Source organism: Astatotilapia calliptera, chromosome 22 (genome assembly GCF_900246225.1).
Source record: "Astatotilapia calliptera chromosome 22, fAstCal1.2, whole genome shotgun sequence".
In the NCBI taxonomy this organism is placed as follows: domain Eukaryota; kingdom Metazoa; phylum Chordata; class Actinopteri; order Cichliformes; family Cichlidae; genus Astatotilapia; species Astatotilapia calliptera.
The window spans coordinates 26,237,998-26,256,160 of record NC_039322.1 but is presented as its reverse complement, the minus strand read 5'-3'; the positions used below and the strand labels follow the sequence as shown (position 1 = coordinate 26,256,160).

At 45.1% G+C, this 18,163-nt stretch overlaps 2 protein-coding genes across 4 annotated transcripts in view; one reads left to right on the top strand and one right to left on the bottom strand.

Moving 5' to 3' along the window:
- Positions 1-920: 920 nt before the first annotated feature.
- LOC113015416 (uncharacterized) lies at positions 921-2,437 on the top strand. The gene is made up of 4 exons (XM_026157452.1): positions 921-1,037; positions 1,117-1,175; positions 1,259-2,313; positions 2,381-2,437. The coding sequence occupies exons 1-3, from the start codon at positions 997-999 to the stop codon at positions 2,308-2,310; spliced, it is 1,152 nt and encodes a 383-aa protein (XP_026013237.1). The 5' UTR covers positions 921-996; the 3' UTR covers positions 2,311-2,313; positions 2,381-2,437.
- A 6,265-nt stretch (positions 2,438-8,702) lies between these two features.
- The window catches only part of arid1ab (AT-rich interactive domain 1Ab), a 56,667-nt gene continuing 47,206 nt past the window's right edge, over positions 8,703-18,163 (bottom strand). For 2 of the 3 annotated variants that reach the window (XM_026157442.1, XM_026157444.1), the window contains exons 9-20: positions 17,727-17,875; positions 17,490-17,587; positions 17,198-17,407; positions 16,855-17,059; positions 14,888-15,020; positions 14,336-14,511; positions 14,121-14,250; positions 13,878-13,997; positions 13,601-13,697; positions 12,611-13,430; positions 12,194-12,324; positions 8,703-12,097 (exon numbers count right to left, since the gene is read on the bottom strand). In XM_026157442.1, coding sequence (XP_026013227.1) covers positions 10,163-12,097; positions 12,194-12,324; positions 12,611-13,430; positions 13,601-13,697; positions 13,878-13,997; positions 14,121-14,250; positions 14,336-14,511; positions 14,888-15,020; positions 16,855-17,059; positions 17,198-17,407; positions 17,490-17,587; positions 17,727-17,875 — 4,204 coding nt within the window. In that variant the 3' untranslated portion in view covers positions 8,703-10,162. The remainder of the gene's footprint in view (positions 12,098-12,193; positions 12,325-12,610; positions 13,431-13,600; positions 13,698-13,877; positions 13,998-14,120; positions 14,251-14,335; positions 14,512-14,887; positions 15,021-16,854; positions 17,060-17,197; positions 17,408-17,489; positions 17,588-17,726; positions 17,876-18,163) is intronic. The other variant, XM_026157443.1, reaches the window with a different exon arrangement.

Here is an 18,163-nt window from a genome sequence, read left to right as displayed (position 1 = left end):
ACGTTCTTTCCTGTTAAAAGAGAGTTTTTCCTTTCCACTGTTGTAATATTGTAGGGTCTTCATCTTACTTTATAAAGCACCTTCATTGACTGATGTTGTGATTTGATGCTGTATGTAAGTAAACTTCTAGATATGAGGAGCTATATAAATTGAGCTGCTCTATATGTATCTGTTTGATCCATAGGGCTACATTCAGTTGGTTTCATTTGCATTTTCTCTATTTCAGGTTAAAGCATAATAAAAATATATTGAGATTTACAAGAAAAATAAATGTGAAGATTTGATGGATTTCCAGTTTGGTCTATTAATAAAAGATTCAAGCTAGGATGACTGAGATGATGATGCGAAAGGAAAGTGCTCCCCTCCATTTTTATTTATTTATTTATTTTAGAAAAATGTTATAATTCACACTGACACTCGTGTTCCTTATTCCCCCAAATAAACCTAAGGCTCTGTGGGATGCTGATTTAACTTAGTGGTTGAGCAGATGACCAGAAGGCATGAGTCTCAATATAACAGCCCAGGTTTGGTTCTGACCCCTCTGAGTCCCTTCGCTGCACATCTTCTCCACTTTCCTGTCTCATCTTTACAAAAATTCTCTAATAAAGGTGAAAAAAAGCCCCAAAATGATTTATAAACTCAAGGCTCAGTTTTATATTTTCCCAGTTGCTATGGTGATGATGATGGGGTTTTTTCCACTACCCCTACACACGTAACTCTGTGTGAACAAAGTTACAGTCGACTGAGCTAACCGATCATCTGTAACCAAAAAATGAGTTAATCGACTCTGACTTCAGGATGAGACTTTGTCAGACCTGCTTTCTGGAACAATCTCCAGCATTCAGCCTGACAGCAGCACAACAGCAGCTGTAAACAATCTGCTCATTAGCCTGTGATTGGATACAGGTTGCAAGAAATGTCACCTCTTTGCGGCACACACATGCAGAGTGAGCAGCTTCAGAGTGTTTGTGTTACTGTTGCTTTGAGTAAGGCAGCATGCTTTGGAAATCTGGAAGGGCTTGTGGAGCTGGTTTGGGGTAAGGCTCTACTTTGCAGCTATTCTTAACCTTGTTGTTGTCCCATTTCTCCTGACCTTGATGTTTTGCTTCTGAGCAGGATATTGCTGATTTTCTTAGTTCAAGCAGAGCATGTGTGCTGTTCATGGGCTACACGAAGTAAGTGGGGAATTTATATGTTTAAGTTATTTTAGTGCTGTGATTGATTACCACAGTGGGCTTACACTCTATTTCTTTCTCAGCATATAGCCCCCAGATGCACAACGTTAACGGATATGTTGGCTTTTCACAGCAAGATGGTAGACTAGGAAGACTAGATGGCAGCTATTCCCAGGATCAAATCAGACATGCCTTCATTTCTCCACGAGTAGCTCACAGCAGTAGCCTCAGCACAGGAACTACAGTTAACAGAGGCTATAGTGAAAGGCTTTCTGCTAGCAGCTATAAACAGACTGTTTCAGAACCAGCCCAAAGCTTGGTAAGGTTAGTGCAGAGCAGCTTGGTGACAAAACCTAACTGGTACACAAATGTGAAGGGCGTTAATGCTCTGGAGGTGCCAAACCGCTCCTCTTTTAGCCTTTCTGTTGCAAGTGGGAACTCGCTGAATGGACTCGGTCAAAACCAGAACAGCCTTCCTGATAGCAACAAGGAAATGACTTGGCCGTTTCAGCGTGGTGCACCCCAAACTAGTAAGGCTGGCTCCAGCAGTGCCGCATCTCTTCAAACTCTTACACGAAGCTCCTTGTTTAAACCAGCCTCTCAGCATTCTGTAGCACAGAAACCTGCCAGTGCAGCTGTACGGGGGCAAACATCAGCAAGCGCTCCTGCAAAACGGGTCACTCAACATAAATCTGAACCTTTAAGTATTGCTAGAGACTTCGCCGTCCATGGCTTTAGGAAATCATACGGAAACGCATGGCTTCCTGCAAATACTGGGAACATCCAAGTAGGCTACATGCCGTCTTCCACTTCGAACATGATGGTGAGCTACAAACCCAGCTACACCTTCGCAGAGCGGAGGCCCACCAGTAGCAACCCTCTTCAAGCACCATGGGGAATCAGGAATCCAGCCCAGGAAGTTCATAGTCTGCCTGCCTATGGAAGTAACAGCAGGATCTATGAGGTCCCTGAACACTTTGGAGGCTATGCTATCAGACGGCTTGGTGACAAAGAGGTCGAGCAGGTGCCACAAACTACCACACCTCCCCCACAGCAGATGGAATATCTCAACCCAAGAAAATCTGAGCATCCGCGTGCCAAATGGATGACAATCAAGCTACGTCCAAGATACTAGAAGGTGAGTATCTCATTACTTTGTTCTGTTTATATCTGGCTGGTATCTAAAGTGTCTCTCCTGCCAACAGGTGCAGCAAGAAGACATAGCTGAACGTTTTCTTAAATAAATTAAATTGAAATCTTGTCTTCTGTCTTGACTTCATCTCCCAGTTGTGAGGTACTATTAAAAGCCAACGCTTGTGTCTATGGATGTAGACTTGGTGCCCTCTAGTGAGTAAATGGTGTGATGCTAAACTACTCTTTGGGGGGCGAAATTGCTCCTGATGCAAAGATCCACTTCAGAGAACACTATCTTACTCTAGCTTATTTCCAAACGACTGTTGGTTTTGGTTTTAAATTGTAGAAGGAAGTGCTTACAGGACATTTCTGACACAATACAGTGGTGACAGAGTCCAGTTATTGTAAACACTTGTGTCATTGTATGTATTAGCCTGGATGACTTACACCTTGCTCTGCCCAGATTAAAGAAAACGTGACGCAGTTAAGAGCTGTGCGTAAACGCCCTGCCTACAAAATGATGTCCTGAGTCAGATCAGTTGAAACATCTCAATTGCTTCCTGTGGGGGACGGGAGACTGGGCCATTTACTTTCTGGAGACTTTTTTTTTTCTTAAGTCTTGGCTGAAATCTGTTTAGACAGATGACTCAAGCTGCTGAGTCATGGTTCAGCTGTGGTCGTGTTGTAAGGGGACACTCCAATAATTTCTCGGCAAACTCACTTTCCTCTGAGTTTTAATTTGAACGTATTGTTCAGACTATGTCAGTAGTTGGATTTCTAGAGAAAATATTAAAATCGCTGTAAAACGGTTCCTGATGGCACGGAGTTAAAAGGACCCAAAAAGTGCACCAGAAGACCCGCTGTGGATCTATTGGGTCCACAAGAGCACCCTTCTAACAAGGAGTAGATTTCTATTCCTTGGTCTGTCCTGGCATGTATTGTGACAATCGTGTGTGTGTGTGTGTCCTTGCTTGTTACCCCCAGCAGGTCACTCTGACCTGCAGACAAATGCATCAGCTCTGCAGCTAGCCTGAGTGCTATCACTTGCACATCAGGACAGAAACAACCATCCTGCACTATCAAAGGAAAAACACTTGTAACTCCCTGAACACTTGATAATTGTACACAAAGTGATCACGTTTTTTGTTTCGCAAAACCTTGTTTTTGGGGGTTTTTTTTGGCAAAATGGCAACATGAAATTGAATCTATACACAGCGTGGGTGGATATTTTATTTTTTTTGTGGACTGAAACATTTCATCATAAAGGAGCAGAAGTGAAGATACTTTTCCAAAATCAAGTCTCTGAGGACGTTGTTTTCCTATACTTACAGTTCATGGTCGACTGCTTGTCATCAACACTGAACCTTGCAAATAAACCTCTAGTTTGAGATTTGGTGCCTTTATATACAAATAACCCTGAGTTATTCCTGGTGCATTTGTTATTGTGAATGTCACATAGAAAGCACTTGGATGGAGAATAAAAGCTTTTATGAATGAAACATGTTGTGCTTTTAGTGCTGAAGTAGAACAGTCACTTTACTATTTATGCATCACCAAATGCATGTTCAGCTCATTGATACTTTCAGGTCCTTTTAGATTAACAAAAAGGATATAAGCCAAAGTATTTAGGATGAGGCTCCTCTCGATCCTCCTCTTCCCCTTTTGATTCCCAATCTGACCCATCGTCTTGACAAGGGCACATATATAGTTTGAAGTCATTACAACAGAACTGTGGGATCATTCATATCAATTATACTTAATATAACAAAAAATATACATATGAGCTGTTGATAACCTTCCATGTTCCTTAGTGCTCCACAGTAAACAACTGCACTTTTTGTGCATCCATATTCACCCATGTACACTGAGCTACAAAGCAAACTATCATAAGGGGATAATGGCCTGCTTTACGTTCTCCCTCCTGAATTCACTCTGATTAAAGGGACAATGACAATATGAAAATCATTTAACTAAATAAGGTTCATATGTAATGTCTACATTAAGGTTGTCCTCTCCAACCTCTGGCTTTCCTTTTATGCAAGATGCCACAAACCAAACTCTTTAAGTCCAAACTCCAGTGAGCTAAACAAAACTCCTGGGAGAAGAAGGTGGCTCATGTCTGGCTGCTCACTATGTATCAACATACCCCAACCTGAGGGACAGTAAATGACCGGAACACACACACACACACACACACACACACACACACACACACACACACACACACACACACACACACACACACACACGATGTATCATTGTTTATTTGAGGGAGAGCGCCCTCATCAGAAAAGCCTAGTTTGCCCCCTTGCGGTTGAATCGTGCAGTGACGTTGTTGACCTAATTATCAGACATTTCTGGAGCAGGTGTGACGGAGTCAGCCTTTTTTATTCTTATTCGTGTAGTTTGTGCTTTTAAAAACATTATATATTTATGTTCTAATGTATGAAGGTTATTCTTGGTCGTACTTTTTTTGGTTTGCCAGAGTAACCTGTTGTTTCGCTAAATACAGATGTTTGCTAGCATCCAGCTGTCACCATTCCTTGTCAGTGTTGTGACGTTTATTAATAATTTATTACTTATCGTTTCCTTGTTTTTTCCCCCTCCTTTTTTTTGTTTAATCCAGAGTTTCTTCTTTCTTTAAATTGTTACATTATTACAAAGTTATACTTCTATCCTAAAAAAGTGTAATAGGATTTGTACATTCAGGCTAATAGTAGCGGTAGAGTATATTGACATAAGACAGATTTATTCATGTTTTACAGATGACTGTAGATACTCTTGTGCCTTGTACCTCTCTCCTGACATCCTGCATATATAATGATGACAAATAAAACAAAAATAATATTTTCAGCTCTCCATACCACCTGTTGCCATTTCATTTCAGTCCGGTTTTTGTGTAATTTTGAATACCTCAGTCTTTTCTCCCCATTTCCCTTCCTAAAGAGTGGCTTCTTGACATCCACTGAAAGCATCTCAGATGAGGCTTTGATCAACAGTAGAACTGAACAGCCAGATGCCAAATCCTGTGTCAGGTCATTGCTAGATATCTTGTCTTAGATCTTAAGAGCATGACTTTCCAGATGCTGTTCAACAGATTGTTTTGTGTTAGGCTGTTAGGAACACAATAACTAAAGATTTAGTAGACATCCCTTGAGTTTCTTTGGTGTTTGTTAAGTGACTTCACACAAAAAACGCATTTTCTGAAAATGTACAAGTACAAGGAGTGGAAATTTGTTCAAAAGTAGCCAATATCCACTGAAAAACCTGATAGCTTTAAAAAAAAAAATGATAACAAAGTCTGGCTCCTTGGAAGTATAAAGAAATAAAGGTTGGCCCAATACAAGAAGTGAGTGTGTTAGAGTTGCTCCCACCAGCTGTCACACTGGTGTGAGGGGGGGTAAGACATACTTTTACAGCAGTTATGCAGATACACGCTGTAATTTGATGTTGTGACCAGATGAGGGCACCATGTCTTTAGAGCAGAGAGAGGAGCCGGCTGACTTATAGGAAAAAGTTCACACAAATTAAATACTGAGTGTAAATGTTAAATAAAATGAATAAAATGAAAGACACGATTCCTCATTTGATGCATATAAAGCATCATAAACCTGCTCCAACCTTCTACATGCTGCATATGATCATCTACTGCTTTAACAACTGCAGATGTTGGCAATCAAAAAGTACTTACTCATCTAAAATCTGTTTTGTAAGGAAGGGAAAGAAAGGGGACGAGTCCACACTGGAAGTAACGTGGTGACCAGAGACCATAGAAGGTGAAAGATATTTGGCAACTTCATGCAATTGCATGTGAAATAACTGCTGGTGAGGCAAAGTGGACCGGACCTGCAATAAACTTTCAGGTTAGTGACTGAAGTCAATGAGAGTGAAGACGACCCGTGATTGACATGTATAACCTGCTAGTAAATACATTACAAGGTCACGGGAGCCTGGAATGTCAGCAAGCGACCGGCTGGCAGCTTCAAAGCGATGCACGACGAGTGAATCGTTTCCAGTGTGTACGCAGCTCAGCACAACATGCTCTGGAATCAGTGCTGCCAGCACTACTGTACATTGGAAGACTCTCTGGATGAGTGGGACGGGGCTTTGGGAGATTTGTTAAGTGCTTTGTTGATGTGATTATAACGGCTCGAGAATCTCTTTAGAGACCTGGAAAATTTCTGGCAGCATGTGTTTACTACTGGCTGTCAAGAGTGTTTGTCATGGCTCTTTGAAAAAAGAAATCCATGACAGATGTCTTTAGGCCTCAGCTGGCTTCAGGTGGCGGTATGAATGGCGCTGAGTAGGTTCGTAGATGAACTGGGGGTTGTTTTAATGGCTCTCCTTAGTAGGGATCTACTGAGATGCTGACAGAGAAGAAGAGTTCATAACTGGCTCCATAAGTCGAGGTCTGTTGTTCGGCACAGACCCCAATCAATGTGTACAGTAACTGGTCACTGTCAAAACGAGCCGTTACAGAGATGTAACTGACTTCTACAGCCATAAATAATTCACTGGTGAGTTGCAGTATGAGCATGATACCGCCCTACAAGGACTCTATAAAGACCTCTGCTGTTGTGCCATTACTGACAAATGACTTGAAGAGATTACAGTGGGACAAAATTAACCTTCCTGTCGTGTTTGGGTCAAAAATGACTGATTTACAACTTAAAACGCTCATAAATATTGTGCTTTACATCCGATTTCCTCAAAGCCCTATGACAGCACTTGAATATATAAAAATGATGAGCACCTCTTTCATTGAATTTTGATTGTTTATATTGTAAGTAAAGACTCTAGTATTAGAGAGAGGACTAAAACCATCAGGTGATTCCCTTTGAGCAGTAAAAGTAGGTCCAAATGTGTAGATCAAGCTCACCAAGGATGAAGCACACCATCAAACTTTGCATGTTGCCTCCTCCTGCTACTCCCACAAACACTGTCTACTTCTGTGGGAAACACTATAATCCCATGCAGGGGTTAATGGTAACCATCGAGAACAGTGACCTGCCATCTTCGATCAATAATCAATTAAATCAAATTAGGCAAATAAAACATATTAATATAAAGGGAGCTGATTTTGTTCTACAGCCTGGCGTTGCTTTCAGGTGATACCAGGAGATACTTGCCCTGCAAATCGTCCCACAGTTCCACTTACCATTAAGCCGGCCCCCATTCTTATGTCTGCCATGTATTCATGTACACAGCAGTCAGTGCTCTTCTTGCAGAACTTCAGCATGTAGCCATCTAGCTAGCACTACAAGATGCAAGTGAGCAAAAATGGAGCAACTATGTAAAACAACATTATTTGAAATCAAACATTTGAAACAGCTCAACATATATCAGCAAACAAATGATTTCTGTGCAATTTCAGTCACAGTCTCTGAGCTCAAAGTACAGTTTCATTATTTTAAAATAAGAAAAAAGCATGTTAACGTTTGTCAACTCAAATGTTCAGTGGTAGGGAGCGAGACGTACAATACTAAATTGGTTGGTGAGCCTTTAGAGCCGTTTAAGCTGCACTTTATGTAGATCTCTCCTTTTATTATGATCTGAGTTTGCGGGTGATCTCTGGGACTTATCTATAGCACTTGGGGTTATTTTAGATCCATTGCCTTGAAGCATTCCACTAAAGTCACACACTAAAGCAAGCCGGGACTTTACTTTTTTCCTGCATCTTGATCTCAGTGAGACTTGCTGAATAAATACGACTAAAGTAAAACAACATCAAGAAGCGGCAGCAGGCTTTGAAAACGTACTTGGTGCCACATTTAGCTCAGGCCGACTGTTTTGTTTTTATGGATGCTATTTTGTCTCTCCGTTGAGGACAAGAATGGAAATACTTTAAAACTTCATTATCCTGTCGGCTGTAGCTAAATAAGTAGGGGTGCTCCCCCCCCATCACACATTAAACCAGGTGCTCTGCCGTCTCCAAACTGAATTCAACTTTTGTCAAAACATCAGATGATATTCTGGAGGGGAAAAAAAAGTCAGCTTTTCTCGCAGTAAATGTCAGCTCCTAGCTTATCTGTATGTATCGAAGCGCTCTGGCTGTTCCCCAAGTAATGTAAATATATATGTAAATATCAGCATGTGCGACCCAGGGACAAGGACAGCCTTGTAACATGGGGGTGAGATGTCAATCAATACAGGGATGGGAAAACATGGCTGTGCATTCAATAAGCAGCATACTGCACAGAGATGAGATGTGCCGTGTCTCCGCATCCGTGTGTAAATATCAAAAGCGTCAGCAAAACACAAGCGCTCTGAGCTGCTTTAGTCGTATCAGATTGTCTCAGCGCGAGTGAAATGCGAGCCAAATAAAAAATTCAGGGCTTTATTCACTGCGGCCTCAACCATGTCAAGAAGAATAATAAATAAATCCACAGCAAATGTCTTACGAAGATTTAATGTACATTTATTCTTAACACGTGGAACATATAGTATAAAGATTTCATACTGAATAAATGATATTCATTAAGCCAAAAAAAAGGAAAAAAGAGGAATTTACATCAAGTTTTTAGCTACATCATCTGAAATACAAATATGCAGAATCCGCATCACTGAAAAAAAAAAATAAAATAAAAACAGTTTCTTCATCAAGGTCTAGTTTGTCGTTTATGAAGGAGCTCGAATGGAACCGATTTGTGTTAATATTCTCTACACCCAGACGAACAGAAAGTTGAAGTTGTGTTTACTGAGAGGAGGGGGTGGCGCTGGATCTGACAGCAGCTTAACGACCCCCGTCCCCACGCTCACACAGCGTGATACGAGCGGGGTGAGGCGCTGAAGTAACGGAGAGGGCGGGCGTCAAGTAATCACATGGCGTTCTCGATGCAGGGAAACTCGTCAAAGATTAAAAACGGTGAAGAGCAACAGAAGTCGAGAAAGAGAAAGTGTAATGTACAACATCATATATACACTGCAGCTTGGACTGCATCTAGAGTTGAGGACCAGTCCTAAAGAGGTGACTTTTGAATATAAGGGTCAAGTCATACAATCAAGGGACAAAGAGAAGAGGTCGGGGTGTTGTAGGTTCACCGTACTTTGGGGGGAAAGCCGTTTTTCTCTCTCGACATTTAACTAAAACTGGTTTTAAAAACTACAGTTTGCTGCCAAGCCAGCGGATCTCAGTGTGAAACAGTATTATTACAGTATGTTTACAGTTTTTAAGGTGTACAGTACAGAAAAAAGTCCTACAATCTACTGCACAGGCCTCCCATGACAGACATCTGTTCACAGCCAATAATGTGGTTCCTGTGGGGCTGAGTATATAGCATCCAAAGTTACAGCAATTATACCACACCACAGTCCATGAGTCTATGTAGCCTCCAAACATGAACCATAATATTGTTTAGTCTGTGCCCTCTTTCCCCTGACGACCCACCTCCCCCGAGGGAGAAAGCGAACACGTGTATCCCCCAAACTCACTGTAAACGAGACAGCAACTTTGGTTACAGTTTTTTCTTTTTTTTTTTCTCTTTCTGGAGATTTTTTTTTCAATAAAAAAAAAACAAAAACAAAAAAAAGTCCTTTCTACAGGGCAGCAGCACACTCTGTCCTATGCCTGGGTCCCAGTCTGTTCTTCTTTGCCAGTTTCTTTCAGTTTCAGATGTTTGAAATCAACAGCTACTTCATGATATTCCTTCCTTATAGAGAGAAGCAGGGGTAAGAAAGACAGTGGAATCCGAGTTGATTTTGCATAAATTAAAAAAAAAAAAAAAAAAAAACTAAAAAAAAAAGTTTTGCTTTTGTCACTCACGCGCAACTAACAGACACGCACGCACGCGCACACACAAAAAGGTGGTTTAGGGGGAATAGAAAGAGGCAGAGCTGAAACCTCTCCACGGCTGTCATGACTGGCCGATCAGAAACAGTACATCACAGATTACTTGGGACACCAGAGAGTTCATAAGTGGGGACATCGAGATGTCCAGTAGCCGCGACTCGTACAAAGTGAATTCAGAGTGGTTTTCTTCCACCTTAGCCAGGGCGTGCAAAGCCCGCGCTGCCCGCCGCATCATGTCCACACTAGTAGGCTCAAACTGGGGTCCACCCTGCATTTGTAGCAGGGAGCTCTGGCTCTGCTGGTACTGCGTAGCCGCTAGACTGTCCTCCAGGAAGCCCAGTAGGTTGCCCACGCTGCCTTTCTGCACAGCGATCGCTCGCGCTGCAAGGCTGTCACCCTGGGCTAGGTTAGCTAGCAGGATCACTGCCATTTCACGGCAGACGGCCACCTTGCGCTCGCCGACGAGTCGCACGAGCGAGCCGTAGAGCTTCTCCAAGCGGCTGAATGGCGGAGTGGCCAGAATGAGGTCGACGTTGTTGTCCTGGATGCTGAGCTTGCTGAGGGTCTCGAGGACCAGTCTCTGGGGTGAAAGGGAGCCGTGGGGCCCCAGCGTGGGAAAGGGATCCAAGGCCTCTGCTGAAGGGCACACAGCCCAGTGGAGCAGGCCATCAAGGAGAGGCAGGCATATGCTCTCTGGGTAGATAGAAAGGTCCAGCTGGCCGGAGATGTTTGCCAGAGTGACCAGGCAGTTCTCCCTTAACACCTCAAGGCAGTCCCACCACCACTCGTCTCTCTCGCAGCTCACGCCTTCGTCTTCCTCGTCCTTCTCGTAGGTAACAGGCGCCTGTTTGCGTTCAGGGTGCCTGTGGTGGAGCAGCACCAGGCGGCCCAACAGCAACAGCAGGCCAGGGTGTTTGGACAGCTCCAGGTCATTGCCAGGAACGAAGGAGAGGCTCCTCACAATGTTGGAGACGCAGATGCAGCGCCGAGCTAGCGAGTCCTGCCAGTCTGATAGAGTGCTAAGTGGCGTTTCATCCTTGCTGTGAGGTTCATCCTCCAGGATCTTGATGTTGCGGCGGCTCTGGAGATCGGGGTTGATGCTGAACAAATACTTGCCGTTCTCCTTCTGCTCCTCGGCACCTCCACGAACTACTTCCTCCGTGACCGACCCCGGGCGAGCGGATAGTACATCGTCAATGGTGGCAGTGACTGGTGCGCCAATGGGAAGAGGAGGCGTGGTAGTCTTTGTTGGAGACTTGTGAGGTTCAGAAAACTGGGGCTGCTGCTGCCGAACCTTATCGTCACCACTGGATTTAGGCTTCTCTGGGTTTTCTGCTGCTGCCGCTGTCCCATTCACCTTGACCTTCTTGCGGTTGTCAGCGGCCGCTGTTGTTTGTTTTCGCTGCTTGAGAAGCTCCATCCGGCTCTCAAAGTGGGTCTGGATGTGCTCAGTAGTGTCACCACCACCCACGCTCCAGTGTATCAGGCCGCTGTCAAAGCTCTGCCGCTGCCCAAGCTTGGACAAGCGGTTTAGCCGGAAGGGATTCTTCTTCCGCACCACCTTGATGGGGAGTTTATCAAACTTGCTAGCCTGTTTGGGCTTTTCCGAGTGTATACTGGGGTCGTGGGAGAACCCTGAGGTAGAGGTATTGGCTTCCTTGATAGAAGACTCCCTTTCCTTCTCATCTTCCTCATCCTCTGAAGACTTATCTTTGTGGGAGTTCTCCTCTTCCTCCTCCTCCTCCTTTATCTGGACCAGTGAAGAAGTGTCAGGATTGATCTTTGTTTCCTCTACCTCCTCATCCTCTTCGTCCTCCTCGTCCGAGTTCATGTCCTCGCCCTCAGGCATGGGAATTTCATCATCAGAGTCCTCAGCTGCATTGGGGTCTATTAGGGTGCGCTGGCCAGGGTCTCCTACTTCATACTCCTTAAGGATGCCAAAGATCTCAATGAGACAGCGTCTGAAGTACTCCACTACCAGCTCCAGAAATCCAGGTAGCTGTGAAAGCAAAGAAGGTGGTCACTACATTTGACAAGTCATTCTGAAATGTTGACAGAAACAAATGCTAACAGGTTGTGGATGTGTGCAACCTACCTGGCAAAGGTTAAAAGTAGAAATGCTATTGTCATCATACAGCAGAATGTTAATGGTGTCCAAGGCCCAGGTGCTCTCAGCTAATAAGCCAGACTTTAATGACATCATTACCCTCCAAGCCTCAGGAGTGCCTTTGAAAATAGAAACAGAATGAATATAACTAAAAGTAACCATGATCAGTCACTGCAGCTTTAAATAACATGTAAAGGTTTACTAATCTTGGGACTTTAACTCCATACTACATGCAATACATACTACATACTTGTGTCACCTAGTGTGAATACGCAATTTGTATCTGAAAGCTGTCTTAACGCAAACTGAGAAATATCAAATGGTCAATCCAGGTCAGGTAGACATATGCATATTGTTTATTACATGTGTAATGTTACAAGTTATCAGGCAAATCACATTTTATACCAATGTCTTTCATGGTGAGCCGCCTGCGGGGTTTCAGGTGGGGTTGGGTAGCTTCCACAGAGCCAGGAGGGAAGGCCACATCTCGCCGGATCATGGGTTGCTGCACGGGAGCCTGGCCAATGTGGGACGCGGGAACTGGAGGTCCAGCTTTCTGCACCTTAATTCCAGGATGCATATAGGGGGATTTGCTGGGCGACGTTCTGCTTTCCATGGATCGGGGCATGGATGCTGGGCTCGACACCTGAGGAATGTGGTTTTGGGAAGCCGAGTAGGTGGAGGGCAGGGATCTGGTCATGGGTGGTCCGGAGCCTGCGGGGACAAACGGAGGCTGTCGCTGGTTGGCATGGCCAGGCCACTGTCCCTCGTGGTTCATGCGCTGATCTGATGGCATCATATCTTCTGAGCGGTTCATGCCGTGGTAGCCGGGACCCTGGCCCGACACAGGGGGTCCCTGTCGGTTGGGATAGTTGGGGTAGCCCATCTCATTGCGGCCCTGCCACATTGGGCCCTGGGAACCATCGGGGCCTGAAGGCATGGGACTTGCCATCATTTGGGGAGGCATCGGAGACTGGGAATTGGGGCCTGCAGATGACGGCCCTCGATCCCGTCCGAAGGGGAAGGGGAACTGGTTCTGTGGGCCTGGCGGTCGGCGCTCCCCTCCAGGGTATGCATTATACTGATTATACATGTCCTGCTGGCCCTGGGGCCCCGAGGACTGGGGTCCTGGCTGTTGCTGCCCACTGTAAGGAACGCTGTACATTTCTCCCTCATGGCGCTTGGCAGGAGGACAATACCCACCATCCACAGGACGTTTGTAGTTCTGTCAGCACACAAAATTAAGCATTACAATCCTCAACTGAGCACAATAATTTTAGCAACAGCTCATACTTCTGTTCAGCTGGAACAGAACATAGTACATTACATGAACACTGAAAAGAGAAACCCAAGTAATAATAGGAGTACTGCAAATGCTGGACAAACTGTTCTTACTGGCTGCTGCTGTGGATACATTCCTGGCTGCTGATTTGGGTAAGGCCCACCAGGGGGAGCTCCTTGGCCAGGGAACTGATTTGTATAGGACTCATGCCTAAAAATACACACTCAGATTACTATATTTCTTCATTTCAGTAAATGATTCAGTTACAATAAGAAACTCTGTAAATATCTTTAAATCTATCAATAATCTTACTGACAAAATGCTGACATGCAACCATGTCTCTCCGTTTAATCTTTATACAGAATAGTCTCTGCCCTGAATGGTACAGACCGTTGCTGTGGCGGAGGACGGCTAGGCGAGTACATCCCTGTGTCAGCTCCAGAAGGCATCATGTTGGGCTGAGGAGCTCCCGGTCCCATGTTGACATCAGGGCCCATGCCTGGCTCTTGTCTATAAAAGCAACGAGCAATAATCATGAAGTGATTTGATTTAGTCGGAAAGAGAAACGGACACTGAAATGGCACAGGTCAGATCACAATCATCTTATCTTATTTACAACTATAGTACATTTACCTTCGTTCATATCCATACGGGTACTGTTGCCTCTGGCTCATTGGCATGTTGGCCATTGGGCCTGGTGGACCTCTGTTATACTGTTCCCCCATTCCACTGTTGGGGCCGGGTGGCATGAACTGTTCCCCTGCTAAAAATAAATAAACATAATATTAGTTATGGCTATGAACGAACCCTTACAGAATCTGGGGTTTGGTTACATGGACGGTGTTCACCTTTCCTCATGCCTCCAAAAGGGTCCTTGTTGGACTCGTAGGGACCCATCCGACCCATCATCTCCGGGGTGCCTATCCCAGGCTGATAGCCCTGAGAGTTGGGAGTCATGGCGTTCCTCCTGGGAAACGCCGGGTCTCCGCCATCAGCAAAGGGATCCTGTAGATTAACACTACTCCTGTAGGAAAACAGATGGCTTTTTAGCAAAATGTGGAATGTGAAAAATTCATAGTAATTAAGACTTTTCTAAGTTTTCTTGTTAATTTCTTTTTTTGAATGTTTTCTGTCTGTCCCTCTAACAAGACACAGAAGACAGTTTTTACTGTAGTCTTCTAAGCCCAAAGTGCATACTTTATAACTATAATCCTTTCATATTCCTGTTGACTAGTCTGGTGTTTGTGTGTACATGTGAACAGAACCCCATCAGTGATAACTTTAAAGCATATTTTGCTGTTTTTCGTATTCCAGTTCTTGCTTCTCTGATCCAATTTCACCACAGGTGGAGATTTTAGTACGAACGCCACAGAAGCACGACGCTGGTTTTTGAATCGTACCTTACGCCAGGCATTGGGGGCATTTGCGTGTGTGGGGTGGAGGCTGGTGTGGGGGGCTTCAGGTCTCCCCCCTCTGCCATTGAACTAGTGGTTGACTGAGGGGTTTGGGGTCCTTGCAGGGATCCAGAACCAGCTGCAAAACACAAGGATACACACAATGACTAAGTGGGAGAAAAAACAAACAAAAGAAAAACAGTCAAGTGCTCTGGTTTGTAACACTCAGAGATTCCAGAGAATTCAAAGAACATCCCTTTCTCCTCCTCCTCCTCGCTCGAGGAATAAAGGCAAGAGCTGATAGTTGATAGTGAGGTGGGTTAGGCAGAACACTGCTGCGGGGCTTTTAGAGCACATGCTGCTTTTGGCAATCCTAAATCCCATTAAGAAATTCCTGAGCGCTGCACAGTTTGTGTCGAGCTGACTGGCTTTTGAGTGCATAGCCAGCAAAAAATCTTGAATCTTCCTGCTCATCACAGGATGCCTGCCCCCTCCTCAAACACCGCTGGGCTCCAGGAACCACCAGGAAACAGTGATGTAAACCCTCACTGTGACAGATTACTGCCTGGGCTGTAGAGACAGGAGACAGCCAGCTATGTGTGAATGTGTGTGTGTGGGTGTGACTGATATTTTGTTTGTGTTGTGTGTGTGACATACTAGCAATCATCCTTAACTTCAGCTCAGGACTTCTCACTATTAGCAAGCCAGTCTGATGAGTCACAGGTTCCCATTCATTAAACTGGCACACACACACAAACACACACAACACCCGGGTCACTGGCAGGTCACAGTTATTCACATTTTCTCACATCACCCTCTTGCCTCTCGAGCTCTCACGCATGCACACAACATTCATTGGCTCACCCTCCCTCACCCCCTCCTCCCTCTGGGCAGGGATTTCCCTCTACTAAAGATGAAGGGAGGGAGGGCATGATAGAAATAGAGTCAGAGAGAGAATCGTGTGACTTTTACACACACACACACACACACACACACACACACACACACACACAAAACCCTCTTCCCCCATTCATCATTTCTGGCTCAGCACTAATCTCCAGGGAGTGTTGCCGTGCTGCTGTAGCCCAGGGCCAGGCACCAGGCAGCGAGGACACGCCACTGACGGAGCATCGCTATCGCCAAATCACCTCCTGCCTTTCTCCTGCCATTACTTCCTCCACCACCCCCCCCCCCAAAACCCTCCCCTGCCCTTCTTTCGTACTAACTAGAGGGCTGATGCCAGCTGACAAGCACCCTGATGTCTCCTGTAACAACACCCCGGCGCTGACTCAGTGCCCCGTGTCTGACAGCCTGGGTCTCAGCCAGACTGAAGCAGCATGTGGTTGCTCCCGGTGTGGTTGCTCCTGGCAGCTATAAACAAGGAGTCCCCTCCAAAATAAACAGCATCTCATGCAACAAGCAATGACCCTTCCTGGCTGCAACCTCCTCACCCTTAACAACTGGTATGAATGAGCGCCAGTTCATCCGCTGACTTTTACCCAGTTCATTGAAACATTTAGCATTCTGCTGTCATCACCGTTGCCACAAAAATCAAAGTGGGGAAGTCGGAAAGGACAAGTCTTTCGTCATGTCCTGTGCAAATGCCAAGGACTATTCCCCCAAGGCATGTGTTTGTGGAACCGTCCAAAGGACTTACAGCTACGCCGCCGTCATTTATAACTCCTACGATATAGGGGAGCAGCGATTTATGGAGGGTGGCTGCTCCTACATGAGATGACAAACAATGCTCTATGAATGGCTTTAAAAACGGCAATTAATGGGATATAATAAAATAGACTAGTTTATAGACAGCTGATGTGAGGCAAATAGAGCAGAGATGATGTTATGAATTGTACTTAATCCAAACTGCGCCCAAGGGAGAAAAGGAAATCTGAAATAAGCTTCATTCATTGCATTTTAAATCTAAGGAGGCAGTAAACTGTGTGACAGTGAAGCGGAGCAGCAGCGCTCACCTGGGCTGGGAGGCTGGATTTTGGGCTGGTTCTTTTTGGTGTCCGTGTTGAAGAAGTCTGGGGGAGGGTCCTCGCCGCGCTCCATTTTGCACTCAAAGGCGTACAAACACTGGATGTACTGTTTTTTGAGCGAGCTGGCTGCGCTGCTCGACGTGCCCACGTTCAGGTTGGTAGCCAGCTCCCTCCACTTCTTGTTCTTGTTCACCTGGTGGGCGAGAGAGGAAGGAGGTGGTTCAGAAAGCTGTATACGAATTTTTTTATTTATTTATTTTTTTAAATTACCGACGATCGTCCTTCTGATCTGAAGGATTCACATCAAATTCAGGTGGAAGTCCAGGTGTACCTGGGTGAGGCCGCCGATCTCTTTGACGGATATGTAGAGCCTGAAGAGATCGAGGGGCTTACGGCCCACAGCGGGAAGATTGTTCATGCCCATGGCTTTCTCCTCAGCAAAGGCCAAGTATCGGTCCACCCAAATTTTCCTCTCTGGCTCCGGGCCAAGCTCGTACAGACGGGTTATTTTCTCATTGGTGATGGTGGAAGAGCTCGACTTCTGTTGGACGGGTGACGGAAGAAAATCGTAAGAACGAGAAAAAGGGAGGGCGGGGGAAAAAAGCTGGACTTTGAATGTGTACCTTCTTGGATTCTGGCTTGGGAGTCCCGTCCACTTTGTTGTTCATCTTCGGAGCAGGATTCATTTTGTCCATGCCAAACTCTGAACTTGGAGCCATTCCTGGGAGAACGGGGCAATGACAGAAGGGTATAAAAATAAAACGATTACCAGTCTATAAAACTGTTTTATAGACACAACCCTCAGGCCTGCAGCTGTACTCCAATCACCTGATCAGGGCTATAGTTTCACTTGTACTCACCAGGGCTATTGTTGGCTATGTTTGCTCCTGCCATTGGATACGGCCCTGGCCCACCTTGGTTTATCATACTGTGCATGCTGTTCATGCCTGGGCCATACGGAGAGCCTGCTCCCATCATGCCCTGGGACATGTTAGGATAGCTGGGTGGCCTACAGAAAAGAATGCTTGATTAGAAGAAATGCTAAAAAACAATAACCACAAAGAAACAACAGGATGATTAAAAGTTGCCACCCCTGTAGCAGAAACGAGAAATACTGGTCAGTTAAACTACTTATTTCTATTTTTCTAATGTCAAACCGAGTTAACATGTTGTTTCTAAGACGGCAAGCAGCAACTTGCCACTGCCAGGGCACACAGTCCCACTCTTTGTGACAGGAAGTTGTAAACAAGCAAGCTGGGGAGGTAGGGTAGATGAAATCCCTGTGAGTCAGTGCAGT

Coding starts and splice junctions, on each gene's coding strand:
- LOC113015416 (XM_026157452.1), top strand. CDS start 997: ATGCTTTGGAAATCTGGAAGGGCTTGTGGAGCTGGTTTGGG. Junction 1,038..1,116: donor GCTTGTGGAGCTGGTTTGGG/GTAAGGCTCTAC, acceptor GCTTCTGAGCAG/GATATTGCTGATTTTCTTAG. Junction 1,176..1,258: donor CTGTTCATGGGCTACACGAA/GTAAGTGGGGAA, acceptor TTTCTTTCTCAG/CATATAGCCCCCAGATGCAC.